Below are 27,743 nucleotides of genomic sequence, written 5' to 3'. Positions count from 1 at the left end.
CATCCACCGATAGTCGGTCATCGCAGCAATTGTTCCAAGCCAACTTTGACAAGCAAAAGCAATGCCCACACATTCATGCGGTGGGTAATGAGCCATCTCGCCTCAGGTGAATATGATATATTTTTTTAAATGTCTGTTTTTGTCAATTCTGAACTGCAGCAGATGACACGGCACAGTGAGATGCTGCGAGCTTGCATTTTTGTCTAATATCGGTGGTTTTGATGATTGCGACCTGATGGTGGCCGTTTCAAAAAGTGGAATACGTCGAATGAAACCCCCCTTGAAGAAGCCAAGTACCACTGAGCATAAAGTAAATATTAGAAACATGTTGCACACTGCATGAGTTGGGCAAAGATATGCCTGGAGAATAGACGTAGCCAAAAGACGCTCGGCCACACCGACGCTTGAATGGCAGCACACACATGCGGTGATTTTATGGAGAGAGTGGCCATATGCGAGCCCTCAAAAGTGTTTACGCTGAATGGGTCCCTTTCTCCCTGACTGCAGGATATAATAGCTTGACACACCCTGAATGACAGACACACCCTCCTGCCAGTACAACCGAGGGCAGTCAAAAGCGAGACTGGGTCACAGTGGAAAGGAGGAGGAGGAAGGAGAACGGTGAGGTCAAATGCACGTCTCCATATTTGGTCATCCAATGCCTTCTTCTCCATCCTGCATTACTGGCTGTGCCCAGAAGGATTTGTTATTGTCTTTTTGGCCATTGTGCTGTTGTGCAACAAATTAGCGCTTGTGACTGTCAGCACTATTGCGCAAACATTTGTGAGGCAATTTTAAGGATGTGGCGGAACCTGGGCTCAGGACGATTATGTTCATCAAGTTTGGTGCAAGTAATATGTATGTTGTATTTAATTTTGGGTTCCTTTCATGTTGGTAAATTGTAACTCTTATCCAGACTTTAACTCGGCCTTGGAGGAGGTCTCTGCGTCCTTTTAGTTTTATTTTTTTCAAGTTAGCTTCCGTGTCAAAGTTGCTTATTCTGTTGAGAAGTGTTTTCTTCCACTCCTCCTCATTTGTCCCTTTCCCCTGCCTGGTCCAGCTCAAGCAATATAACAAGCTAACCTTTGACCCCACCAGCTGACATGTCAAATACTTCCCACCCATCCCAGCAAAGAGCAGAGTGCGATTTATTGATATTTCCAGGCAGTCCAGTCATGCTGGATGTTCAGTATTCTGCTACTCAACATACATGGGATGCCCCGTAACTCAACAGACACGAAAACACCGATACGTTCCACTCCAGGATGACTCAGAGAAAACGTAAATCACACATTATTCAGGAAATTTGATTTTCCAGCATAGGCCAGGAAATGCCAGTCATACCTCAGGCTCCACCTCAAACATAACGTCACTGAATAATATAGCATTAGAGTAGCCGTGTGTTCAGAAATGGCACTTTCTGACCGACGCGGGTCACAACTTGTCGTTCGTCCCAGGACGTTGCAACATCTTCATCTGGTTCGCATTTGGATTGAACTCTAAAATGGGACAGAAAAAAAATTGTTTATTCAAAAGCAGTTCCCTTTGCACAGTTATTCCGCTTTCATCCAAGTTCTCACATGTCCTTAACTGTAGCTTTAATTATCCCCAACTGATCAGAAGTGTTGATTCATTAATCCTTGTTTCACAATGTGCAAGCACACTTTTTTTTCCACCGTTAATGTCTCCCTGCTGGTTGTGGCATTTGTACTGGCATTGGGCCAGCAGTTCTACTCGGCCCAGTCTTGGCCCAGGGAGAATATCTGAAGTAAACAAGTTTACACTGAACTGTTCCAGTCAACGTAAACTGTACAAACATTGTGCCTTTCATCTTTGTACATTTGTTTTCAGCACTGTCTTGATTTCTTAATACTTTCTTCCATTACATTCAATTGCTTTTTTTTTCTCCAGTTATTTGTCAAACGTGATTGCTTTTAACATGGATCCACCTGCGCAAGCATGCAAGTCATTGAATTATCAGGTGTTTTGAAAGAGAACAAAGAAACCACAATCAAGTCAGACAGTCCTATGATGTCTGACTGTAATTTCCCTAACATCAACGGGTTGATTGCCTGCAGCAGTTCCCATGTTGAGTATACCTGACTGGGCATGCATGTCGGCTCACCTGTTTGACTGACACAAACCTGTTTACATGACAGGTGGTCCAAAGCAGGTGGAATAGATGTTGTACGTAACACTCATGGGGTTTCCACAGCAGAAGGAACTCATGACAGGTACAGTACTTGTTTTGACTGAAGATTGAGGTCAGTCAGACCAGACCCTGTTGACACATATGGGGGAGGGGGGAAGAATTTGGATGATGCAGACCCCTCTTGAGAGTGAATGGTACTTATATGGTCATACCAATTCTTACTATGCACATACCTTTCTCATTAAACACGCCTTATCGCGACCCCTTCCTCCTCTCAGCTTTTTCAAGTTCAGCTTTTTTTGCTTGGTTGGTTGCCCCGCCCAGCTGCTGTCAACCGGAATTTTGAGAGGACGTGATTGGTCCACAGTGTAACGCGAGCCAATGAACGACAGCCGTTAACCAAAGGGGAGGATTCAACATGGCCGGTGCCCGCCTCGCCTTGGACCGCACCCCAGTGGGCAACGTACTCAACTAAAGTTGCGCGAGCCAGTAAGCTGGAAGTGGAAGAGGGAGGGCAGAAGGAAGAGGCGTTTGAAGAAAGAAAGAAAAAAAAGATTGTGAAAAGCAGAGGAAGAGGGAGGAAAGGACCGCTTGTAGTGTAGCTTCAACTCCCGGCGAAGCTGCAGCAGTCGACTGGATAAAAGAAAGTTTGAATCTCGTCGACGCCGACTGAGCTACCATTAGGAAGGCGTCCCGCACCTTTTTAAACAGGTAATAATTTACAACCTCATCACTTTTCACTTCATGTTCTCGCTACGGTGCTCCACCATTATTCATTCACTCGAGCATACGAACCAGGAAGCTTGGCATGCTAGTTCATTACGCCGCTGGCTTAAGAAGTGGCACTTGATGGAACAGATTTTGCTTAAGAACGACTGAAGTAAACCCACAAACTCATGGATGCAAAATGTAATTTAATAATTCAAATATTCACATGCATGCATCGTTATATACGAAGTGTAAGAAGCCATTTTTTTGCATCCGCGTTGTGGCAGCTGGCGCGAGCTAAAGCCACAAGGGCAGAGGCAGGAAGTGATTCGCTTGAATGAGGCCGGCCGGCTGGCTGGCCGGCCAAGAGTTTCAGCCCGACTGGAATGGAAATAAAACGGACGGCGTATTTAGACTAAGGGCACGTCCCCTCCGTCGGGTATATTATTAAGTGCTCTATTATTTAGCGGTTTGACTTCGGTGAAGCGTGTGGTCAGTAACGTGTCTGTCTGGTGGCTGTGACGTCACAGGATCCACCGGACGACCAGCTCTACTTCACCCCAGCGTGTCACCTGAAAGTGGGACCGTGCGCTTTTATTTGTTTGCTCTTTTTTACAACTTTTGCCTAATGTATTCAGCGCGAATACATTAGACTTTGGTTTATTTGGCTCGAGGTTAAGATGACTGATTATGCTCATGCAGATGCCCCTCTTGTTGCAAATGCCAAACAGCACGCATAACGTTTTCTGGATCATAATTCAATGCAGCGCAGCGCCAATGTCCATCCCCTCGTGGACTATTATTATATTGTTGTTTCTTTATTAAAATGCAATCAAGCCCTAATTATTGTCATTGCTTACACCCGTGTCATTTTTATTGGGTCGAAAACGCTGGCGCTTGCCCAATTTGTGTTTTGAGATGCACTTTTTCCGCCTCCAAGTGGAAGGTTAAGTAACATTTTCGACTCCAAGAACATTTATTGTTAGTCAAAAGTCAAATCCGACAATAAGTATACGGATGTTTTGGTGAAATGCACGTAATCATTTTTTAATATACTGACCTATTTTTCTCATTTTTAAGAACAAATTTAATGAGAGGCCACAACAAAATGTATAGTTAATGTACTGCTCATATAGAGTGTAATTTAATCAAGGGCTGCAACTAACAGTGTTCGTAATCAATTCGATTTTTTTTTCAGTTGTATTTTATTTTATTTTTTACATTTCCATCCATTTATTAAAAATAGTAAATTTCAAATTGACAGTGCTGAAAATGCACAAACAGATTATAATTGAGTCATTGTTCTGGTCTTGGGACATTCTAGATCATCGCCCCACCCAGGCTAATAGCAGTACTTTTGTAGTTTTGAGTACTTACTGATACGAGCACCGAGACCATTAGTATCTTCATACATAACGTTTGAGTTAACACGATGGCACCAAATTGTGAGCAAAGCGCAAGTTTTGGGTAACTTCCAAATTGGCTACGGTTCCGCTTCATGTTATGATTGCAGAGTCTGTGACTCTGTCAACCTCGGTGTTCACCATCCACATGTAAGATCACTAGACCAGGTTTAACATTTATGATTGTTGGCCTTGACCATTTTCTGAAGAAAAAAAACCCACTCTTATCAATCAGAGCCGAAGATGGGGCCTCTCCCAATTTTTATTGTTAGCATGTAAAAAAGAAAATCCCCAAATTAGACCCAATTGTCTGTATGTGTGTCCCTCACTTTATTGGACTTTGCCAGACCCCATGTTTACGCACCCGAATGAGCTCTTGGCAAGTTCAACACTTTGGAGGAGTGCAAGTCAAAAAGTAGGTGAACGCACGTTTGGGTGTGTTGGTAGTGACTTCTAAAATGGTCATGCAAATGATCTCCAGTCCAAACCAGTTTGTCTTGTGATTATCCCAGTTGCCTGTGACGGAAGCCTGTCAGTAAGTTAAGCAGTAGGTGATTTTCATGGCATTTACGATAGGAAACCTCTGTCGATCTGTAATCAGACAGTCATAATTTCATCTGATCTTTGCCTGCATTTTTGTAAACCAGCGTGAGGTCACCGCCTTCGACGTTTTGATGCGTGGGATTTGGCGAGTGATGGTCTATGGGGAAAAGCCATTGCAGTGGCTGGATTTTTACCCATGTGTATGTTGAACACCCTGACAATGTCTGACGATACCCTGCCATGTCACATTTTAGAATACTTTGCTCTTTGCCTTTAGTAATTTTGTATCTGGGTGTTTGCTGCTAGTCACAAAATACACTCTGCTACTATTTTGCACAGTGGATTTTCTGCAAGCAAGCACTTTTAATTAAAGCAAGACCCCTGCTGAGAATTTTGCAATCCCTCATTTGGGTGTTGGCCGTTATCTGTAATGAAGACCACCGAGGAGGATTTTATTATAATGGGTGGGGCAACATTTAAATGCAGACTTATACCCAAAGAAGTTTTTACACTGTCATCATGACTGATTGAATCTTGGCTAGAGTTCCTTGTTTGTAGCAAGTCAGTGTGACATTAGCGGAGACACTGTGGCAGTCTCCACATTGTCTCCCAGTTGACTCGAGGTGGCCGATTTGAGTAGATCATCTTTTGAGATGCATTTGCTATGGACATCTGAAACTCTTGTTGGACAAAATCTAAAAGTTCTTGTGATTATATTTTATAGAACAGAGAAACAGATCGTGTCAGCAAATACCTCCCTACGGATCATCGGTTGGGCAATTTCGAATTTGCGTTTCCTTGTCTTGGTCCTTTCTCCTCTTCTGTTTCCTTCACTCTTTGCTTTCTTCCTCTATATGTTTGTTTTTTTGCCTCCAGGCAAGCCCGTTCTTTTCCTTTATCCTCCCCCACATAAAGCACACCTGAATGGTTCAAAAAGAGACGAACAATACCAGGAAATGTTTGCCTTGACTAAATCCATGCTGGTGGGCATCAGCATGAGCGGCAAAGACGGACTCTGGCCACACGCTTCACTTTGTGGAATAAAGATGAGGTAATGTCGTATCAGATACGAGACCTATTTCAACGTTTCCACCACCCGACGCTGAAATTTTGAGCTCACGCTCGATCGCAAGACTTGTTTCTGACTCGATAGGAGGTGACATGTCAGCCGAATGAAGTCTGAACGCTTGGTGAAATGAGACGATGGTTCAAATGCTCATACGAGGTTCATCTGTTAGCATACTCGTAGGGAGTAGCCCAGATAAAGGCTGCTATGGTTCAAATGCTCATACGAGGTTCATCTGTTAGCCTTCTTCGCATACTCGTAGGGAGTAGCCCAGATAAAGGCTGCCGCTGATAAGGCCAAAGTCCAAAACAACAATAAATCAAAAGGGTGGAGGCGGATAAAGCGGTCTGGTTATAAACTCCAGACCAGATGAAGATTCCTCTCTCAAAAAAAAAGTGCTTCCAAAGCACCCTTTGTATTCTTTTGTGTGGTATCGATATCGGCCAATCTCATTCATTGGTGATTGGAATCGACAGCCTAAAACCCTGAACATTTTTTTCGCCACTGCTCGCAGGTTTTGGCGCTTCCTGTGAAGTCTTGCGCAAGTTTGTTGTGCTGCGCGGAGATAGTCGCTGTGCACCTTTTTGTGAGTCTATTTGATACCTACGCTTTCTACAAAGTCGAACGATACTGACAACGCTCTGCCTCCAGTGACTAAAGTATTGAACATTTTGATCCATCTTGGTGTGGGATAGGTGGAAAGCCCCTCAAAATCCCGCTTGTGTAACGTCTATACTTGTCTTCGCATTATTGTTCGTCACACAATTGTCTGTTGACCTCTCAGTGAAGTACAGGGCGTGGCGGCACCGACGACGTGCGCCAAAAAGTGGTGCGGTAGCGGCGAGTGATTATTTTCTACACCCTGTGAAATGGAAGGAAGAGAAATTGCATCGTCAAGCGCCGTTTGGTGGAAACTCGACTTGATGATGATGATGATGGCATTTGCCAGCTTACCGTTCAAGTGGGCTTGGTTTCAGGGGAATGTGGAAAGTTATGGGGGGAGAGATGTTATGCAGCAGTCGTTTTCCAGCAAGGTCTTCGGTTACTTCTCTTCGTGGTTCGGTGTGTGTGCCCATGAAAATGCCACCTACCCCGCAAAATCTCCATACAATGAATTTCCACATATGGCCAAATCGCTTCGTTTCCATTTCGCCCCCATTTTTTTTTTCCCTTGGCCCTCACCTTCTCATTTTCAGGGTGCCAACTGGAAATGTGTAGAGCTCTAACGTATAAACGAGACTCACAAATAAGACCGCAGAGTCGAAACGATCCATCGTATAAGACTGGATGGTCGGAGTCTTGGATTTGACGTCGGCTGCTGGGAGCACATTGGCGCCGGCGCTTTTGTCGTGCCGTCGATCTGCGTGTCAATCCGACACAACCGTGCAGCCTTCGGTAGGAGCAGGATGGGAGTTTTCGCAAGTATGACTGTACATGGTCATTCTGTGGTCGAAGCCCCCCCCTGGTTATTACAGTAACTCAGGAAATCACCGAGGCGGAAAGGAATGAGTCTGATGGGGATCTATGGCTTCCGTTGACAGACCCGCGTTGACCCGCTTTCTCGGTGAGCCATTTGGGACCCGTTTCTTTTTCGGGAGCAATTTTCTTTGAATTTGCCGCTCTTATTTTCTCCACTTCCTGCTTTGTTTTAATGGCTCTTGAAAATACTGCCTCATATCTGAATTTGGTTTCTAAAGTTCACTTCCTCCTGCTACTTCTGGTTCTTCTTTTGTCGTTTGCCATTCATTTGACCATAGTAACATTAGCCTGCTAATGTTTAATCAAGTAAATCAGGTTGGAGACCTTCTCTACTTTCTTTTTTTGAACCAGTGGTTGGCCTCTGGCTCAGTGAGTCCCCACCAAATGGCATGTATTCAGTTAATAAGTAACCGTATGAGCCAATTCTCATCTCGCGAAATGCGAGTGGGCCTGACGGTGCAAGCTGACAAGGAATTCGTAAAAGATTAAAAAAAAAAAAAAAAAAAGTTTCTTGCTGCATCCTGTAGGGCGTAACAGCAGGAAGGCAGCTGTCTTCTTTAGCCGACAATTATGTTTGGGTGGCTTTCAGGACAGTTTTGGCTGCTGTTCTCCCTCAATGTCACTTGGAGGCAAGGTCCAATCTCGGGTGCACTTGTCTGATTAGGGGCGCTTTATCGCTCCTTTTTTCAATGTAGAGCAGCCCTGGTCAAATTAGCTGTCAGCTATTTTGGTCTTAAGGCGCTCTCTTGAGACGTCGTTTGAAATGTGTCACGGAATTTTCTGTGTCAAGCATGTGCGGTCGAAAATCAACAGAATGACTCTCGGAGACATGCATGGAGATTATTTTATTTATTTTTTTTACACTGGAAATGAGTCAAAAGGAACCACCATTTTCGTTTACGTTTTATTGGGATGGTCTTGTCTCTTTCTTTTGCGCAATTTTTAGAACCTTCAATGCAGCAGAGGTTGAATCAATGTTTTTTCATAGCCACATATTTGCTGCAACTTTGTTTAGTGTATTTGAAACGCTCCAACAAAGGCAGACTTTGGATAAACTCCTTTTTATAGTTCATCTTTACCAAACGGCGAAGCAGATTCACTAAAAAAAGAAATATACAAAACCTGCCTCGTTCCAATTGCATCACAGAGTGCTGAGTACGTTTTTAAGAGTCAAAGTAGATCAACAGGAGGAAGGATGTTCACGTCTGCGTGACCCACGCGGTCTCACCATGGGTGTGCCTTCGCTAGGCTGTGAGGTAATAATGAGACAGTTGAAGCCACGGCCTGATGCGCGCGCGTGTCGAAATACGAAGAGTCTGAGACGAGGCGGCATAGCGGAAAAAAAGTGCAGACATTTGCGGAATTTCTCTCCCTGGTTGAGAGGGTGAGTATGGCAGGAATGTGACCCTGAAAAGACTGGATAAACAGCAGAGGGTGCTTGGTGCCGTGGACTAGGGGGGCTGTTTAGTCTTACGGAGAGACAGGCGTGTGTCCTAACGCCGAGGAAAAAGGGGTGCAGAAGCAACCGAGAACGACGGCCTCGCCGGTTTTGCCTCTGTAGTTTCACAGGATGCGAGCGTCCAACGAGAGTTGGACTCTGAGGCAGTTTGAGCAATGATGGATTTCAGCCGCGGCCTGGGGAAGTTGATGGGAGGATAGGGGGGGCGTCGGGGTCATGAGAAGAATGATGCTCTCGCTGCTTTCTTTCTCACGGAGCCGGGTTAATGTGGCGGAACGGGTGCAAGGCCGTTCAATGGAAACGACCCATTTTGAAACCACGTCAGGGGGGGCTGTCACCTTTTCTGAGTGGCGATGACTGTTTACTCTTGATTGGCGTGTTGCTGAAGATGATCATTCACGGTTACAGCGACATTAACCTCTTCATGAGGGTGGCTCGATGGCAACAGACTTGATGATCAAATATTTTGGAGTGTTATGAAGTTGATCTGTCTGATGCAAAATTCGGTCTGTCATGAAATGACGCGCGACACGAGAAATGTTCTCCCCAATTTTTTTTTTTTTTTTTTTGAATGTTTGACTTCAATCTCTACATTGCTGATGTCGAACATGAGAATTTGGCAGCGGTATGTTTCCCGTTGAGGCATTTTGCAATGTGAAGTTAGTCTTGGCCCCAACGTCTGGCGCAAAGTATTGTTTGACGGAATTATCGCCATCGTTTGTTGCACGGGGACCTCCGGTGTTGTATTCCATGTTTTGCATTTGAGCAGAATCATGCAAAAGTTGGCTGCAAGGCAGCTCTTCTGGCCATGCGGGTCAGAGAGCGCAGAGAGCGGCGACGACTCGGAAAACGGCGTGCCGAGCCGAAAAAGTAAAGTCTGGGGCATTGTTTTGGGAAAGCGATTGTCGAAAGACTGTTCGCACTAGTTGACTTTTTTTTTTTTTGTTGCTTGCTTTAAGCACACAGCCTTCCTTCTTTTCTCTGATTTTTTTTTTTTTTTTTGCTTGCTTTAAGCACACAGCCTTCTTTTCTCTCTGTACTGGTAATACTCGTCGAGTCACTTTTGAACCGCAGCACTCCCTGTCAACAGGCTGCTATTTATGAACTTCAGGCTGTATGAAATACGGGTTAGGATGTGCATTTCGCTTGCCATTGATAACAAGACTGCGCATACTGTGACTTGCGGACGGCATTCTGAAGCGTCTCTTTGCTTTCGTGCAACTTTCTATGTCATGGGTTGACAATGATCGTTACGCTTCGAGTCATTCAAAGCTTATTTCTCAAACAATGTAATGAGGGCACCTCAATGATTTCCGTCGATTGTTTTTACCTTGAACCAGTCGGCCGTTGAAACATGAGTGAGAAATGGTTTCATGTTGACCCGACCTGTCTCCAGCAGGCATTTCCTGTTGTGCATTCCCTTCACTTGTGACTTTTTTTTTTTTAACATTTAAAAATTGCATGTGAAAGAAAAAGACAAGCAAAGATTCACATTCACATCGACTTAAATTTTGGCGTTGGTCTTATTCATCTTATGTTGTGTGACGATATCAATGATCATCAATCCCACTTTCTCCCTGTCTCTTGATGAAACAGCTACCATGGCAGACCCAAGCAAGTACCTGTATGCCGACCGGAATCTGATCAACAACCCGCTGGCGCAGGCCGACTGGGCCTCCAAGAAGCTCGTATGGGTTCCCTCGGAGCGCCTGGGCTTCGAGGCCGGCTCCCTGAAGGAGGAGCGAGGTGACGAGTGCGTGATCGAGCTGGCGGACTCCGGTAAGAAGATCAGGGTGAACAAGGATGACATCCAGAAGATGAACCCGCCCAAGTTTAGCAAGGTGGAAGACATGGCGGAGCTCACCTGCCTGAACGAAGCCTCTGTGCTGCACAACCTGAAGGAGAGATACTATTCTGGACTCATATACGTGAGTTTGACGCGCCAAAAAGTTTGAATGAATCCATCACGTTACGCACTCCTTAATTACATGTATTTTGGGACAATTCTATGCTTAGAACTCTTGCGGTACAGTTTGGGTAAGGCGCTTCTGCTCCAGCACAAAGTCTAATGAAGGCATTGCGTTTTAAACCCCACACAACACATTTTGGATTCGCATGGCTGTTCTGTCTTCCTGGGCGGGGAGGGGGAGAAGTAGATATACTGTAGCTGCCCATTGACAGGAAGAAACTCCATCTTAAACTAGTGTATTTTGATCTCTTTACAGTTCCTGTCCTATGTTGTCTCCCCCCCCGGCCCTTGTCGTGTCTCTCGAGTCTGAAAACAGGAAACAGGGTTTGATATGCGGGCATGGAATGCAAATGACATCGTAATTGATGTTTATTATTTGTGTTTATCCCCGTGTCCTGGGCTGTGAATGATTTGGTTTGTCTGGCCGGGTCATTGGCCGCCGTTCCCTCCCTTGCTCCCTCTTGAGGTTGCGCCTCCAGTTAGTTGGAGTGCCTTCGGGCTCTCACGGGAGAGCTTGTGCGTCCCGAAGGGAAGGATGCCTGATAAAGAGAACTTGGAATGGCAGCACAGGAATCAGGAAACCAAAAAAAAAAAAAGAGAGAGAAATCAGTCCTGGTCCACCTAGAAAGAGAAACTTGGATGCGGAAGAAAATCGAAGTTGCATTTGTAGCTTTTGTAGTTTTAAAGTGTTAGATTTGACTTTTTGTAAGCTGTCACGTAGCGGTTGCTAGTTGCCACTGCAATACAATTCAATACTTGCCCTTGATTTTGAACTTGTCGCTGGGTGGGGTTGACATTACGTAATATTGGAGAGGACCGAAGCGGAGTTCATGGGAAAGCCTCCGCTCTGTGCTGAAGGCACACGAGATGTTTCAGCAAATGAGCCAACTTGTCCCGAACCTTGAAAATAAATGTGTGATAAGAATCAATACTTCACTCCATGCTGATGGATTGCAAAATAAAGATTTTTTTTTTTTATTTTTTTTCCCCCAAAGCTGTTTTTAACCGTCCCCTTTGCATTCTGCAGACATACTCTGGGCTCTTCTGTGTCGTCATTAATCCCTACAAAAACCTGCCCATCTACTCCGAGGAGATCGTTGATATGTACAAGGGAAAGAAGAAACATGAAATGCCCCCCCATATCTATGCCATTACTGACATATCTTACAGAAGCATGATGCAGGGTAAGTAACCATCACAAAGAAAAAGGATCGCTCTTTCCGGTCTTGCATGTCGAAGCGAAAACAAAGCCACACTGAAGTTTTATTATTATTTTTTTTTAAACGATTACATTTTGTAGTAGTTCCCCAAAGAACTATGAACCGGAAGCTTCTGATATAATGACTCGGTGTTAAGCTACAGCTCGATTCTTGACTCTTGAGACGACGAGAAATGGGTGCGCCGCTGCCGTCAGTAGCAGAAAGCAGCGAGTGTATATTTTCTGTACTTAGCTTTGTCGAGCACAGCAGCAGCTCTTTCTACTTGCAAGAAGGGGATGTTGATTTCCTGTTTTGTGGCCCGGGTGTTCCCGTTCTACAAACCACCTGCGCAGGCGATAACTTATGATACTGCCGAATGAAGGTTTTTCAATTTTTTTTTTTTTTTTTTTTGCAGATCGTGAAGACCAGTCCATTCTCTGCACGTGAGTTACAAATCATTCACACCCAAATGCCTTTTTTTCTGCATTTCTTCACTCTTTATTTTTGCTGTGTATTTCAATTTGACTGTTTTGATTCTTTTTTTTTTTTTTTTTCCTCTTTGGCTCTTAGAGGAGAGTCTGGTGCCGGTAAGACTGAGAACACCAAGAAGGTCATCCAGTATCTGGCTCATGTGGCCTCCTCTCACAAGACCAAGAAAGATCAAGTAAGTCATTCTCGAACCTCTTCTAAAATATTGCTCAACGTCGGCATGGTGTGTGTTTGTCTTCACGGGTTATGTAACATGTGTTGCTCCATCATTTCCAAGAGGAAAAGCGTGTTTGACAAACAATTGTGTCAATCTAGAGACTGGAATAAACGCTTTTGGCGCTTCGACACTCGATACAGACCAGATGTTTTACCGTATTTCAGATTGCCGATGTGTTTTAGTTTTTGTGACTTTGCTGCGTCTCACATGAGAAATACAAACTGTCGCAGTCAAGAAAGACATCTGGCTGCATTGGAAAGCCTTCGTAGCCCTCCAGGCTCGATGCACGCCGCAGAATGTGACCCGGCCGGGGTGGTTTAGGCAAAACCAGAATAGTGTCCATCATTCCGTTTTTTTGAGGTTGTCATATTTCTCTCTTCCCGTCAACAGAGCAGCTCGAGCCTGTCACATGTGAGTTAACTCTCTCTCTCTCTCCCTTTTATTCGTTCTTCCTCCCCACCTGCTTCCGTCATCGCCGTCCCTCCTCCACGTCCTCTTCCCCATCCTGCGGCTCCCCCCTTACTGGAGCACTTTGCTGTGTGAATTGTTGTTACGGATTGGGGGAAGGGGAGAGCTTACTTATGAAGCTGAACGGAAGTCCGAAGGAAGTTTGTTGTCAGATTAATAGAAGCTGTACGTGTTCCTGTGAAGAAAAAAAAAAAAAATTCAGCCAGACAATTGTAGGATAGGTGGGGAGGAGGGAGCCTGATGAAGGAAATAACTCTGATTTCTGGCCTTCATGTGGGGAGCTGAGAGCTGAATTTTTGTCTGGCTGAATTTTCCAGGATTTCTGTGGCTCCTCGGCGCGTGCTCTTGTCTGACTGTTTCGCTCTCTCTTTGTCCAGCCGATACATTTATTTACTAAGCAGTGTCTGTCATGTGGTGTAAAATGCTTTTGTCTGTAACATAACCCGCAGATAAAAAAAAAAAAAAACCTCTGTTAAATTTACGTAATACAATAGGAGAGCCTGTACAGATTGAAATGAGCAAACAGTCATTACTTTAGTTGAAATCTTAGGGTCACTGTTTGAATTCAGTTTCATTTTTTTGGAGGGGCATTTTAATATTTAACAGAGTATAAGTAATGTTCGTGATTTATTTATTTTCGTGGCGGGGGGGGGGGGGGGGGGTGGAATATCTCAATGTTTTTATTTCTGGATCTTTCCACTCTGGTGATGGCTGGATGAGGTTCTCAGGGTGTGGCTTTGTTTCTATACGTGTGTATGGTGTCCCGATTAACTTTTCTCACATGTTTTTAGTGCAGACAAAGTTCCTCATAAAACAAGTATCAAAAGAGAATATGTATAAATACAGTATGTACATGATGTATGCTTTCATTTGGAGCTGTATAATGCAATACCACTTAAATGTAGCTTAAGCGATGGTCTCTTATGATACCCTCGAATTTCCAGTTTTAATAATGCAAACATAGTGACCCTGTACAGGTTGTTCATAACGAAGTAAAATTTTCTTATTTAATTTTTGTACATTTTTTATAATGTAATCTACTGTCCTTGCTCTTTTATTTCTCACTAGGGCGAGCTGGAGAAGCAGCTTCTGCAGGCAAACCCGATCCTGGAGGCATTTGGAAATGCCAAGACTGTAAAAAATGACAACTCCTCCAGATTTGTAAGCCCCTAGAAATTGGGTTTTATTCGTTTTAAAATGTGACGGATTTTTCGTAAATTGTCTTGTTTTATTGGTAGGGAAAATTCATCAGGATCAACTTTGATGTCAACGGCTACATTGTTGGTGCAAATATTGAAACATGTATCCTTATTTTCCCTGTCGTTCACCCAAATGTGCGTGAGGTAATATGTGTCGTGGCCTCGCGCAGCGCATAAATATAAAATATTCAGTTTGGTTTGTGTCAGCACCCGAAATATTGTCCTTAACGGTCCGATTGTTAGATTTGCTGGAGAAGTCACGTGCCATCCGTCAAGCCAGGGATGAGCGAACATTCCACATCTTTTACTACCTGCTCACTGGAGCTGGAGACAAATTACGTGGTATGCCCCCCCCACCCCAAACACCCTCGATCACTACAAGACGCGCAATTTGCCAAACTGCAAGTTTCGTCGTCTCCTTTCCTCATGATCTCCCTGATCCCCTTCTTTAGGTGAGCTCCTACTTGAAAATTACAACAACTACCGTTTCCTTTCCAATGGAAATGTGACCATTCCGGGACAACAGGACAAAGACCTTTTTGCAGAGACTATGGATGCTATGAGAATTATGAGTATCCCGGAGGAGGAACAGATCGGTAAGGCCCGTGGCAAAACCCTTTCAGATCACCGGTCTCGGCTTATTGGGTTGTTTACGGTCTGTTTTGTGCGTGGCTATGTAGGTATGCTGAAGGTCGTGGCTTCTGTGCTGCAGTTGGGAAACATGACCTTCAAGAAGGAGCGTCACACTGACCAGGCCTCCATGCCTGACAACACAGGTAGATTCTACATTTTTATACGCTATTTAGTCACTCTTTGATCATAGATTAGCCATTTTTAGAGGCCTAAAATTGTTTGAAGGTGGATTATCATTTTACTGGATCTTTAATTGTTGGGGTTTTTTTTTTTTGTTTTCTGCTCTTCTTTTGAATCCTCACTTCGCCTGCCCCATTTTTTTTCCAGCCGCTCAGAAGGTCTGCCACCTCATGGGGATGAATGTCACGGACTTCACCAGGGCCATCTTATCACCAAGGATCAAAGTGGGTCGTGACTATGTCCAAAAGGCCCAGACCCAGGAGCAAGCAGAATTTGCGGTGGAGGCCTTGGCTAAAGCCACCTACGAGAGGATGTTCCGCTGGTTGGTTATGAGGATCAACAAAGCCCTGGACAAAACCAAGAGACAAGGAGCCTCCTTTATTGGCATCTTGGATATTGCTGGCTTTGAGATCTTTGAGGTAAGACGAAGCATACTGGTCAAAATGGTGGCAACAATTTGAGCATTTTTATCATTTTTTTTTTCCCTTCTTCCAGCTGAACTCATTCGAGCAATTGTGTATCAACTACACCAACGAGAAGCTGCAGCAGCTCTTCAACCACACCATGTTCATCCTGGAGCAGGAAGAGTACCAGAGGGAGGGCATCGAGTGGAGCTTCATCGACTTCGGCCTCGACTTGCAGCCTTGCATCGAACTCATTGAGAAACCCGTGAGTGGGTCGGAAGGGGGATTTTGTGGACAGCATTTTTTTAGTTGATATATGAAGCATCACACTTCCCCTGCCCCCCATCGTGTGCAGGCCAGCCCTCCTGGTATTCTCGCCCTGCTGGACGAGGAGTGCTGGTTTCCCAAAGCTACAGACAAGAGCTTTGTTGAGAAGGTGCTTCAGGAGCAGGGCACCCACCCCAAGTTCTTTAAGCCAAAGAAACTGAAGGATGAAGCCGATTTCTGTATTATCCATTACGCTGGCAAGGTGAGCAGGCAGAGAGGTCGAGTTTTTTTTTCCTTCTTTAGTCGTCAGTGCTTGCTGTCAGTGTCTCTTCGTACTCGCTTGTTTTGTTTTTTTTTCTCAGTAGTTACAAATGTCTCCTTTTACATATCAGGTTGACTATAAAGCGGATGAGTGGCTGATGAAGAACATGGACCCTTTGAATGACAATGTTGCCTCACTGCTCAACCAGTCAACTGACAAATTTGTCTCTGAACTCTGGAAGGACGGTAAGTCAAGAAATCAATTTTTTTTCCCCACCCAACAGACACGTGATACTTTGACACAAGTTGGCCGGTCATCTTCCAGATATCGGGCCTCCTAAGACAACGGCTAGACATTTCATCATTTTAAATAGCCCACAGAAAATGACCAGACAAACTGTTGTGCCATCTAGATTTTTACCTGCTGTATCTATCAATAACAAAGTGAAGTGAAGCAACCAATAGGTATTTATTTATTGATCACAATAGCAGTGACTAATACAAGTAATGCTAAACAAGGGAAAGTTTGCCTAATATTTGTCCAAAAAAAACCCCCCCATCCATCAGCTCATGTTTCTCTGCTTTAACGGAGCCAAAGCGCTGGCTGTCGGCAATGTTTAATTCTGGCTCGTTGTCCCTGTTTTCATTTCACATTGCTTTCTTTCTCTTTATTGTCTGGTGTACGTACCTTTGTTTTTTTCCCCCCCTCTTTTCTTCAAATCTGTTCCTTCAAAACCCCTTGTTTGGCTCCGTTTTGTATGTTACATTTTACCCAAATGACCTTGCTGGCTCTCAGAGGTAAAGAATTCCCAGAGAGCCTATTTTTATCAGCGCTTTCCTATACTGCACTCAGACTCAGGTGACAAGGCTTCTTTTTTTTTTCCCCCCTGCCCCATGTCTTTTCATACCAATCCTTCTGTCTGGCACATAATTATTAAGTGCTTTGTTTGCTCCATTTTCTTCCCCTCGGTGCTCAAAACCTGCTCTACCCGAAAGCCTATGTTGAAGTAACATCAATGAAATGTTCAAGCTTTTTCTGTGCTTTACTGCTTTTCAACTTTCCACTCCATGATTGAACTTTCCCTTTCCCTCTCCCATGTTAATAGTGTTGTATGGGACTCCTGGTGGTGGTCATGGTTACTGCAGAAATGGGTACATGCTGCATGGGTTTGGTGTTTCTCTCCTTTGTTGGGTCATCACAAAAATAAATGTCCACTACAATAAGTTTGTCACTTTTCCAATGCACATAAACATCAACGTAACTGCCACATGTAGTTTTCACACCAAACTACTGTGTGAACAGTTGACATTCACCCACTGCACTGTTTTGCCCTCCCCTGTGTTTTTTTTTCTTTTTTTTCTGTGATTGTCATCTTTTTACACTGTTTTTTTTTTTTTCTGTGATTGTAATCTTTTTACACCTCACTGGATTGTGCTTCCCCCTCGGTTTCATCTGCATCCCATCTTATCAGTGGTGTTATTGTTGCGAGTTCTCTACCCTCTACTTTCTCTGGGTGGTTGTCTACCGAGAGGAAGTGGATGATGTTTTTTTGTCATGCATTTGTTGACATTTGCGCTGGTCAACGTTCACCTTTTTATGAAATTGAACCCTTTTGAGTCATTACTTGATGTCTTTTGACTTTTGCCCTCTCTTTAGTGGACCGCATAGTCGGACTAGATAAGGTCTCTGGCATGTCAGAGATGCCAGGCGCTTTCAAGACACGGAAGGGCATGTTCCGCACCGTGGGCCAGCTCTACAAAGAGCAACTGTCCAAACTCATGGCCACTCTGAGGAACACAAATCCAAACTTTGTCCGCTGCATCATCCCAAACCATGAGAAAAAGGTATCTGAGAAACACAAACATGCAAGCCACCGTGCATAGTCAGTTTGCCGACTACCCTCGTTTCACTTGACCAGGCAGGAAAACTGGATCCTCACCTGGTTCTGGACCAGCTCAGATGTAACGGTGTTCTGGAGGGGATCCGTATCTGCAGACAAGGCTTCCCCAACCGAATTGTCTTCCAGGAGTTCAGACAGAGGTACCCAAATGTTAAGACCACAACTGTCAGTTCTAGTCCGGTGTGTGACACAAGATGCCCAATATTACCGGTTCTCCTCCCAGGTATGAAATCCTCACTCCAAACGCCATTCCCAAAGGCTTCATGGATGGAAAGCAGGCCTGTGTCCTTATGGTAAGAATTTTTATTTTAAATTTTTCCCTCCACACAGTGAACACTCCCTGACAAGACATGAATGTTCTTCTTTTCCTGTCAGATCAAAAGTTTGGAGCTCGATCCGAATCTTTACCGTATTGGCCAAAGTAAAGTTTTCTTCAGAGCTGGAGTTCTTGCTCACCTGGAGGAGGAGAGGGACATGAAAATCACAGACATTATTATTACTTTCCAGGCGTGGTGCAGAGGCGTTTTGGCCCGCAGGTAGGACAAAAGGCGCAAAACGCGCTCAGAGTTTTAACTGTTGGCACTGTATCTTACATCTACCATTTAATCAAAATGTCTGCCAATTAAGTCTATTTTGCGGAATAACCCCCCCCCCCCCTTTTTTTTTTTTTTTTGCAGGGCTTTTGCAAAGCGACAACAGCAGCTGACTGCAATGAAGGTGATCCAGAGAAATTGTGCTGCTTATCTCAAACTCAGAAACTGGCAGTGGTGGAGGCTATTCACTAAGGTAATATGTCCGATTATTTCGCACCGATTTTGTTTTTGCATGCTATGCTTTTCATGAATTAAAAAAAAAAATAATACACTTCAACAACAAAACACCTCCTCAGGTGAAGCCCTTGCTTCAAGTAAGCAGACAGGAAGAGGAGATGCAGGCAAAGGATGACGAACTGACCAAAGTGAAGGAGAAACAAATCTATACACAACAACAACTCCAGGATTTGGAGGACCAACATCAGCAGGTGCAACCAAAGAATCCAGAAACATGTTTTGTAATTGGTGAAGAAAAGCATGACTGACGAAAGATAATGCTGTGCTCACTTTTTTTGTGTGTGTGTGTAGCTGAGTGCTGAGAAGATGGCCCTGCAGGAGCAGCTTCAGGCCGAAACGGAACTCTGTGCTGAGGCTGAAGAGATGAGAGCTCGCCTGGCAGCCAGGAAGCAGGAACTGGAGGAGATTCTCCATGACCTGGAAGCCCGTGTGGAGGAAGAGGAAGAGCGTGCTTCTCACCTGATGTCTGAAAAAAAGAAGATGCAGCAAAATATTTCGGTGAGCCCCCCCGACTTGACGTCCTATATTCAGAAAGCGTGCGGTGGAGCTGTTGTGTCACGCGTAAAGTGACGCATGTTTATCCGTTTGGAAATAGGACTTGGAGCAACAGCTGGATGAAGAAGAGGGAGCCAGACAGAAGCTGCAACTGGAGAAGGTCACCATGGAGGCCAAAATGAAGAAGTTTGAAGAGGATGTCATGGTCCTAGATGATCAGAATGCCAAACTTAACAAGGTGTGTGTTCGCATTTGTGTGTGTGTGTGTGTGTGTGTTTGTTAATTACTCTAATGGGGGGGAAAAAACTTACTTGTGAATTCAGGAGAAGAAGCTGATGGAGGACAGAATCTCTGAGTTCACTACCAACCTTGCAGAAGAGGAGGAGAAATCAAAGAGCCTCCAGAAACTGAAGACTAAACACGAGGCTATGATTACAGACCTCGAGGGTAGGATGGCACATCTTGGCTATAGTTATTGGTTTCCGGGAAATGGTTCTTCTTGACAAACTCGGTTTTGACTTGGTCTCAGACCGACTGCGCAGGGAGGAGAAGCAGCGGCAGGAGCTGGAAAAGAACAGACGCAAGCTTGAGGGTGACTTCACCGATGTACACGACCAAATTGCTGAGCTGCAGGCCCAGATTGCTGAGCTCCGTGCCCAGTTAGCCAAAAAGGAGGAAGAGCTTCAGGCTGCACTAGCCAGGTGGTTATTGATGACACAGCTCATAGTTTTTAGCACTCGGCCTGTTTATCTTTTTGCGGTGAATCAAATCACCATCATAAAATGCTCACACTGTATTTGAGTATGAATTAGAATGTGTTCAGAGTTGCGCGTATCAGAATACTGACGCAATGGTGGATGCCCGTCAACATAAACTGTTGCACTTCACATTTTAGGATTGAGGAAGAAGCAGCGCAGAAGAATATGGCTCAGAAGAAGATCAGAGAGATGGATGCTCAGATATCGGAGCTCCAGGATGATTTAGAGATGGAGCGCCAATCTCGGGCCAAAGCTGAGAAACACCGTCGGGACCTTGGCGAAGAACTTGAGGCTCTCAAGACTGAGCTGGAGGACACGCTGGACTCCACTGCTGCGCAGCAAGAACTCAGGTAGTCATGCTGATCAAGCGAGTTGAGCGTTCGGTGGCTGTCCTTCAGCCGCATTCCTGCACCTCTGAAAAAAGAAGCATTTTGATTCTGTTTGGGCATTGAGTTTCCTTTTTGGATTGAAGGGCTCCATGTAAATTGGCTGTGTCTGTCCGTTTATTGTTGTGGCCCTGGTGCTAGAAAAAATTAAGTTATTGTTCTTAGTGCGACATGACTTAACAGTTTGTTTTGAAATGTAACTTTGCTCTTCCTGCCCAGGACCAAGCGTGAGACAGAAGTGGCACAGCTGAAAAGGGCTCTGGAAGATGAGGCCAAAGCCCATGAGCAGCAGATGGTTGACATGAGACAGAAGCACGGTCAAGCCTTTGATGAATTAAATGAGCAGCTGGAGCAGGCAAAGCGGGTATCGGAACAATTTCACTTCTCTTTTTTTTTTTTGGGGGGGGGGGGACAAAAGTATATCACATTACCAGCGATTTGTCGCTGCATTCAATCGACTTGTCTTGCAGAACAAAGTATCAGTGGAGAAGACCAAGCAGGCTCTGGAATCCGAGAGGAACGAGCTGACCATCGAGCTGCAGAGCTTGCTGCAGGGTAAAGGAGATTCCGAGCATCGCAGGAAGAAGGCTGAAGCACAGGTTCAGGAATTGCAGCTCAAATATTCGGAGAGTGAGCGTCAAAGGTTGGAGCTCACCGAGAAATCCGCAAAAATGCAGGTACACTGGACGGATTTATTTATTTTTCCCATTCCCTTGTTTGCGCTGTTGCATGTTAAGCGAGACTTGTCTTTAGTGCTTTCTGTATATTGAACACTTCTTCCGAAATAAACCTACATGTTCCATCAAGTTGAACAATATGCCTGAAACAGTCTGTCCACCCACTTGTTTGTGACCGTCAACAGGCAGAACTGGAAAATGTCAATGCTCTGCTGAACGATGTGGAATCAAAGTCCATTAAGGCAACCAAAGACCACTCTACACTTGAGTCTCAGTTCCAGGATGTCCAGGTATACTCCCAAGCATGTAACACGTGCTCCTTTGATTTGAAAAGCCCTCCGAAATGAGATTTGTAGATGCTTCATTGAGTTCAACACTGATCAGATACGCGAGGATTCTCCAAACCATGTGCACCCTTGATCAAATGTCCGACTGGAGATCATGAATTGTGTCTGTTTACAACAGGAAGTGCTCCAGGAGGAGACGCGGCAAAAACTGTCAATGGGCACACGTCTGCGTCAGCTGGAGGATGAGCAGAATAGCTTGAGAGAGCAGCTGGAGGAGGAAGAAGAAGCCAAGAAAAATGTGGAAAAGCAGCTTCAAATGGCCCAAGCTCAGGTACGCAGCAACACAAAGGGTGTGAAGAAGAAAGAGTCAAAATGGCTTCTCCCGTCCTGCATCGGTGAACCAATCGTCTCAACAGAAAGAAATGGCGGACGTTAACAAATCAAACTTCATTTGACTGGATTGGTTGCCTGGTTTTGGGATATTTAATGTCCTACATAGCCAAAATGCAATCTTACCTCCCTTCACGCTATTAGCTTTCAGAATTCAAGAAGAAGCTTGAGCAGGATTCCACTTGTTTGGAGAGTGCTGAAGAAGGAAAGAAGAGGCTGCAACGAGACCTCGAAGCAACGTGCCAGCGCCTGGAGGAGAAATGCTTGGCCTACGACAAAATGGACAAAACCAAGACGCGCCTCCAGCAGGAGTTGGACGACTTGCTGGTCGATCAGGACCACCTCCGACAAATTGTCTCCAACTTGGAGAAAAAGCAAAAGAAGTTTGACCAGGTGAGCCTATGTTTTTGTTTTTTGTTTTTTTCAATGTTGCGAACATCATTGTGATGGTTGTGCTTGAGAAACTACCGACCTCGTTACCCTGTTCTCTGTCCAGATGCTGGCAGAAGAAAAGAACATATCTGCCCGCTACGCAGAGGAGCGAGATCGGGCTGAAGCGGAGGCCCGTGAGAAAGAGACTCGTGCCTTGTCTTTGACGCGTGAGCTGGAATCTCTGCTCGATCTGAAGGATGATCTGGACCGCAGCAACAAACTCCTCCGGGCTGAAATGGAGGATCTGGTGTCATCGAAGGATGATGTTGGAAAGAACGTATGTTTTGTTTTCACCGATGTTGTTTCTCCTATTAGATTTTTTTTTTCTTTTCACCACAAATCGTAATTGTACCTCAGGTTCACGAGTTGGAGAAATCCAAACGAGCAATGGACCAGCAGCTGGAGGAGATGAAGACGCAGCTCGAGGAGCTGGAGGACGAGCTGCAGGCCACCGAGGACGCCAAGCTGCGTCTGGAGGTCAACATGCAGGCCATGAAGGCTCAGTATGAGCGAGACCTGGCAGGACGTGACGAGATGGGTGAAGAAAAGAAGAGGTCTTTGGTCAAGCAGGTATTGCTTGCAAGCTGCCATCAATAAAAGACACATTCATTTGGATGTTGACATCTTTGGAAATTTCCTCCCCTCAATGGTATCATGACCTCATTTCCTTTCATTTACCTTTTTACTGTTTTCCAGCTTGTCTTTTATTTTTTTACATTGTGGTATATAGGGGTCAGATAAATGTATCAATACTAAGATTCTAATACAGAATAATTCATAAATCAGAATTTAAAACCAATTTAAATTTAAACCTGTTTCAGGTTTTCAATGTTTTGTAAAAAACGATTACAGGCAATGTTCCGTACATGATAAAGTGCATTTCAATTTGAAACGTAGTTACGCGACACCTGTACTCGCTTCAGGTCCGCGAGATGGAGATGGAGCTGGAGGATGAGCGGAAGCAGCGTTCAGCCGCTGTGGGTTCACGCAAGAAACTGGAGCTGGACCTGAAGGAGCTGGAGGCCGGCATTGACATGGCCAACAAGAACCGGGAGGAAGCGCTCAAACAGCTGAAGAAACTCCAAGTGAGTCCCAGTTGGAATGCCTTAAAATGCCCTTGCACCGTCCGGTCAGCTGTGTGTTGAACCACAAAATGTTATCCTGTTTTTTTTTTTCTACTTAATTTTGTATGCTCCTTAGGCCCAAATGAAAGAACTCATCAGGGAACTGGATGACACTCGTTTGTCCAGAGAGGATATACTTGCCCAGAGCAAGGAGACTGAGAAGAAGTTAAAGAGCATGGAAGCAGATATGCTCCAGATGCAGGAGGTCAGTATTCACAAGTCCCCCCCACCCCTTGTTTTTTTTTTTTACTCTTTGTTTTCGACGTTACATAGCTGGATACAATCTTGACATACGCGTCCTCTGTGCAGGAGCTGGGTGCCGCAGAGCGTGCGAAGAGACAGGCTCAGCTGGAGAGAGACGAGCTGCAGGATGAGATCAATAACCAGGCCACCAAGAAGTACGGCATCTCCGAAATCACGTTACAGATCCATGCAGTTCAAAATCTGCTTTTCCGTCAACCTTTCCGCTACTTCTCATTCACAGTGCTCAGGCCGCAGAAGAGCGGAGACGTCTGGAGGCTCGTATCGCTCAGCTGGAGGAAGAGGTGGAGGAGGAGCAGTGCAACACTGAGCTGATGAATGACAGGATGAAGAAAGCAATGCTTCAGGTCTGGATGTTTAGTCCTCCGCTGTCGAAAACGCGTGGGGGTTGCGCTTGGAGCAACAGGTTTGTGGCGACAGTCTCACTGAAATCCCCCCAACCCCCTCCAGACAGAGCAGATGAATGTGGAGCTGGCTGCGGAGCGCAGTGCCTCACAGCGTGTCGAAGGGGCCCGTTCCCAGATGGAGCGTCAGAACAAGGAGCTGAAGCTCAAACTGCAGGAGCTGGAGGGAACCGTCAAGTCCAAATACAAGGCCAATATGACCGCCTTGGAGGCCAAGATTGCTCAGCTGGAAGAGCAGCTCGACCTTGAGACCAGGTGCAAGCCGCAGCAGGAGAGAGGGAGATGTCATGGCGCGACACGCCTCCAGTCTGAACGGTGTTCTTGTTTCACTCAGGGAGCGGCAAAGTGCCTCCAAACTTGTGAGACGCACAGAGAAGAAACTGAAAGAAGTTGTTCTCCAGGTGGAGGATGAGAGACGCAACACGGAGCAGTACAAAGACCAGGTCTGTTTCTGTCATCTTAGCCTGCAGTAGGTTTCAGCAGGAAGTGTTTGTATTGCATTGTCAAACGTTAAATGGCACCATTGATCGCAACGTTTTCTATTTATGTATTTATTTATTTATTTTGCACTCATTTGTCTTCTAGTCGGACAAATTGAACTCTCGCATGAAGCAGCTGAAACGTCAGCTGGAGGAGGCCGAAGAAGAGGCTCAGAGGGCCAACGCACACCGAAGGAAACTGCAGAGGGAGTTGGAGGACGCCACTGAATCAGCGGAGTCAATGAACCGTGAAGTGTCCAGCCTCAAGAGCAAGTTAAGGTGAGCTGGGATGCCGCCGGGAGCTAATATTGTTGTGTCCAACACAGGTCGGTTCTCTTTGGATCACGTTCATATTTTACACGCTTTGTCACATTACTGGAGATTCCTACATGGGCTAAAATGACATTTTCCTCATCCGTTTAATACAGTTTGAAAAATGTCGTTTGTTTAAGAGCGTTGTCACAAAAACGTCATTTTCTTTTGAAGTTGATACTGATGAATTTCTACTGTTTTGGTGAATGGAATAAACTATAAGTAGTTGTGCTTACTTATTTACTTTTTTTTTTTTTGTGCTCCTTGATAGACGTGGCGACCTCCCTACTTTCACCATGCGTCGAATTGTGACCCGCACTGGCGTGGAAAATGATGATGATGATGATGAGGCCAAAAACGAGACCCCCGAGCCCAAACCTGAATGAACCGCTACAGTGACAACTTAATCTGTCACGAACAAACCATGATTAGACCACCCCAAATACACACGAGGCATACTGTTAGCGTACTGATCTGCGGCAAACTAAAACTAAATGCAAAGACCAAGTCACCTTGTGTGACTGGCTGATCAATTTAACCGTGACAATCTTTGCATTACAGATGCATACAGTTAAAAGTAAACTCGGAGAATCACCATGCAAACCCATTTTGGGCCTTTTTTTTTTTTTCTCCTTTTGACTAATAGTTCTTTTTCTGGGATAAGTGAATAAAGAACATATTTTTATAAGGAAACATTCAAACTATAAAAGCCCTGATGTAGGATCTATTTTTCTAATTGAAGAATGAGTAAATGGAAAGAAGGAAACTTAAATGAAGACTGATTACTGGAAGGGGACCAAAGTAATATCTCAATCTATAGATTTGTATTTTATGCTCAAGTTTTTTTTTTTTTCTATGACTAAGAATGGAAGTGCTACATGTTTATGGCTCTTGCTTGCGCTTTTGCCTTACGATGAAGGTTTCTATGCTCAGATCTATTGCACCAATGTAACTGTCGACATGTGACTCTGCTTTTGAGTTTAATCATTTGATATATATATATATACACCCACATTTCATGGAAATTGAGAGGAAGATGAGACAATTGGAAACGTATTGAACCGGTGAAATGTAGTGAAGGCATTTGATTGTGACTGTGCTAAAATTCTGTAATTTTTGCACTGATATGATGAAACACGTGGCCTATCCATTCGCAACCACTGCGTTCGTGTTTCTTAAAAACAAAATCCAAGATGTTTTGAAAATGTTGACGACAACCTGCGCATCTTTGAATAGTACATGCAAAGAACTTCAACACACACATTGAGAGCGTAAATGCAGCTGAACTGCTTTACCCAAAGCCCCCCGGATGTTTATTAATCTTTTGTGTTGTTGCTGTTGTCTTCGTTCTTGTTCAGGGTAAAGTTCAAATTGAGTTGTTTATTTCTAAGGGCACACACTGTATTCTCAGGGCACAGCTTATTGAGGGAGAAGTGGGTTGGCAAAGTCCCAAGGGTTGAACAAGTCATCCTCCTGGGATCTAAGGACATATTTGATCACTGTAGCCTGTGTACACTTTACTCAAAATGGCAGAAAAGATTCAGCATAGACATGAACACTTGTACCACATAAGCCCTCTTTTTGCAGACCGAAAGCCCTCACACGCTGTGCTCAAGGGTGGCTTTGGCTTGCTCACACTGCTGGGAAGTGAGAAGAATGTGTTATACTTAAATCACCGCTCAGATGAATTACTTGTATGCACTTAAAAACAAATTAAATCCAAACTGAAGTGTAACAAAAAATGCATCTCATTTTTGTCATGTTTATTACTTAAATCACCGCTCAGATGAATTACTTGTATGCACTTAAAAAGTTAAATCCAAACTGAAGTGGAACAATAAAATGCATCTCATTTTTGTCATGTTTAGCCGCACCTCAAGAATTGAAACAATGTTGTGACTATGTTGGTATTGGTATTACAAATAAAGAGGCTTTAAAAATGGGAATGTCTTAAGTTTGCTGTACTTCACACCACTTGGGAGCACTTCTCCCTGACCCAACGTTTTGTTTTTACTGCTGCGATACCAGACCATACAATGTATCGCCAGCAGATGTCAGTCAAGTATTTAGTTTTGCCTTGGAGTCTAAAATAATACATAGAAAAATGGTGTTGAACTCTTGTTACTTATTGTCCTTCTAATCTTTAGTGCGAACGTGAAACGAGTTGCTTTGAAATCTGACTTGTTTTGAAAGAATGCTGTAATTTAGTGTAAATATTGACGCAACATATACTGTACACGTTACTAAACAGTTTCAACAAATTCACATCTCACGGCAAGGAATGAAACAAAGATCAATTAAAAATGGGATAAGATGGAAACAAACTTTTTAAAACAGTGATTTACAATCTCTGGATTGTTTTAAAAGATACAATGGTACAATGTTCCTAGGAAATCACGATGGGTCATCACCGTTAGGCCAGCCTGGCTCCTCATCTGAGACCTTCGGGCTTTTATTACTATTATACTATCCCCAAAAATACATGAAACAAAAAGATCAGGAAATCCAAATACACACTTTGCAACAATTAAACAAGAAATATCAAGAATTTTTAAAAAGTAGGAAATGGTTATCCCAACTCCACAGTAGCGCCCTAAAAAATGGGATAAGATGGAAACAAACTTTTTAAAACGGTGATTTAAATGGGCAGGAAAAGAATAAAGATCAATATGCAGAGCTTCATTTACTGTATATAAATCTCTGGATTGTTTTAAAAGATACAATGGTACAATGTTCCTAGGAAATCACGATGGGTCATCACCGTTAGGCCAGCCTGGCTCCTCATCTGAGACCTTCGGGCTTTTATTACTATTATACTATCCCCAAAAATACATGAAACAAAAAGATCAGGGAATCCAAATACACACTTTACAACAAATAAAACAAAAAATATCAAGAATTTTTAAAAAGT

The 27,743-nt window shown here is 44.3% G+C and overlaps 1 protein-coding gene and 3 long non-coding RNA genes across 6 annotated transcripts; 1 reads left to right on the top strand and 3 right to left on the bottom strand.

Annotated features, from left to right (window-relative positions):
• Positions 1-962: 962 nt before the first annotated feature.
• LOC109508435 (uncharacterized) lies at positions 963-2,534 on the bottom strand. The gene is made up of 2 exons (XR_002166666.1): positions 2,126-2,534; positions 963-1,499 (listed from the first exon to the last, which is right to left on the bottom strand). It is a non-coding gene; the product is annotated as an uncharacterized LOC109508435 (long non-coding RNA).
• On the top strand, positions 2,526-26,574 carry LOC109508430 (myosin-9-like). 3 transcript variants are annotated; one of them, XM_019858402.1, is made up of 42 exons: positions 2,526-2,856; positions 10,401-10,738; positions 11,807-11,963; positions 12,394-12,421; positions 12,549-12,642; positions 13,075-13,095; positions 14,221-14,313; positions 14,391-14,454; positions 14,595-14,693; positions 14,804-14,947; positions 15,032-15,127; positions 15,312-15,583; positions 15,660-15,833; positions 15,924-16,097; positions 16,228-16,342; positions 17,754-17,941; positions 18,016-18,137; positions 18,221-18,290; positions 18,373-18,533; positions 18,675-18,783; positions 18,887-19,018; positions 19,119-19,325; positions 19,423-19,560; positions 19,646-19,769; positions 19,852-20,023; positions 20,218-20,430; positions 20,686-20,830; positions 20,937-21,143; positions 21,329-21,433; positions 21,609-21,761; positions 21,965-22,213; positions 22,317-22,529; positions 22,610-22,822; positions 23,176-23,337; positions 23,453-23,581; positions 23,686-23,774; positions 23,861-23,984; positions 24,088-24,296; positions 24,376-24,484; positions 24,627-24,799; positions 25,104-25,224; positions 25,255-26,574. In XM_019858402.1, exons 2-41 carry the CDS (start codon positions 10,412-10,414, stop codon positions 25,216-25,218), a joined length of 5,889 nt encoding a protein of 1,962 aa, XP_019713961.1. In that variant the 5' UTR covers positions 2,526-2,856; positions 10,401-10,411; the 3' UTR covers positions 25,219-25,224; positions 25,255-26,574. The 3 variants fall into 3 exon arrangements, 2 of the variants coding, with proteins under 2 accessions (XP_019713961.1, XP_019713962.1); XR_002166663.1 differs by lacking the exon at positions 2,526-2,856 and having other exon boundaries at positions 10,412-10,738; positions 25,255-25,317; positions 25,362-26,574; XM_019858403.1 differs by lacking the exons at positions 2,526-2,856; positions 13,075-13,095 and having other exon boundaries at positions 10,412-10,738.
• LOC109508433 (uncharacterized) lies at positions 6,373-8,260 on the bottom strand. The gene is made up of 2 exons (XR_002166664.1): positions 6,827-8,260; positions 6,373-6,734 (listed from the first exon to the last, which is right to left on the bottom strand). It is a non-coding gene; the product is annotated as an uncharacterized LOC109508433 (long non-coding RNA).
• Positions 16,979-17,747, bottom strand: LOC109508434 (uncharacterized). The gene is made up of 2 exons (XR_002166665.1): positions 17,480-17,747; positions 16,979-17,433 (listed from the first exon to the last, which is right to left on the bottom strand). It is a non-coding gene; the product is annotated as an uncharacterized LOC109508434 (long non-coding RNA).
• Positions 26,575-27,743: the final 1,169 nt, after the last annotated feature.

This window comes from Hippocampus comes, unplaced genomic scaffold (genome assembly GCF_001891065.2).
Source record: "Hippocampus comes isolate QL1 unplaced genomic scaffold, H_comes_QL1_v1.1 scaffold48, whole genome shotgun sequence".
Classification (NCBI taxonomy): domain Eukaryota; kingdom Metazoa; phylum Chordata; class Actinopteri; order Syngnathiformes; family Syngnathidae; genus Hippocampus; species Hippocampus comes.
This window is presented reverse-complemented; position numbering and strand designations above follow the sequence as displayed.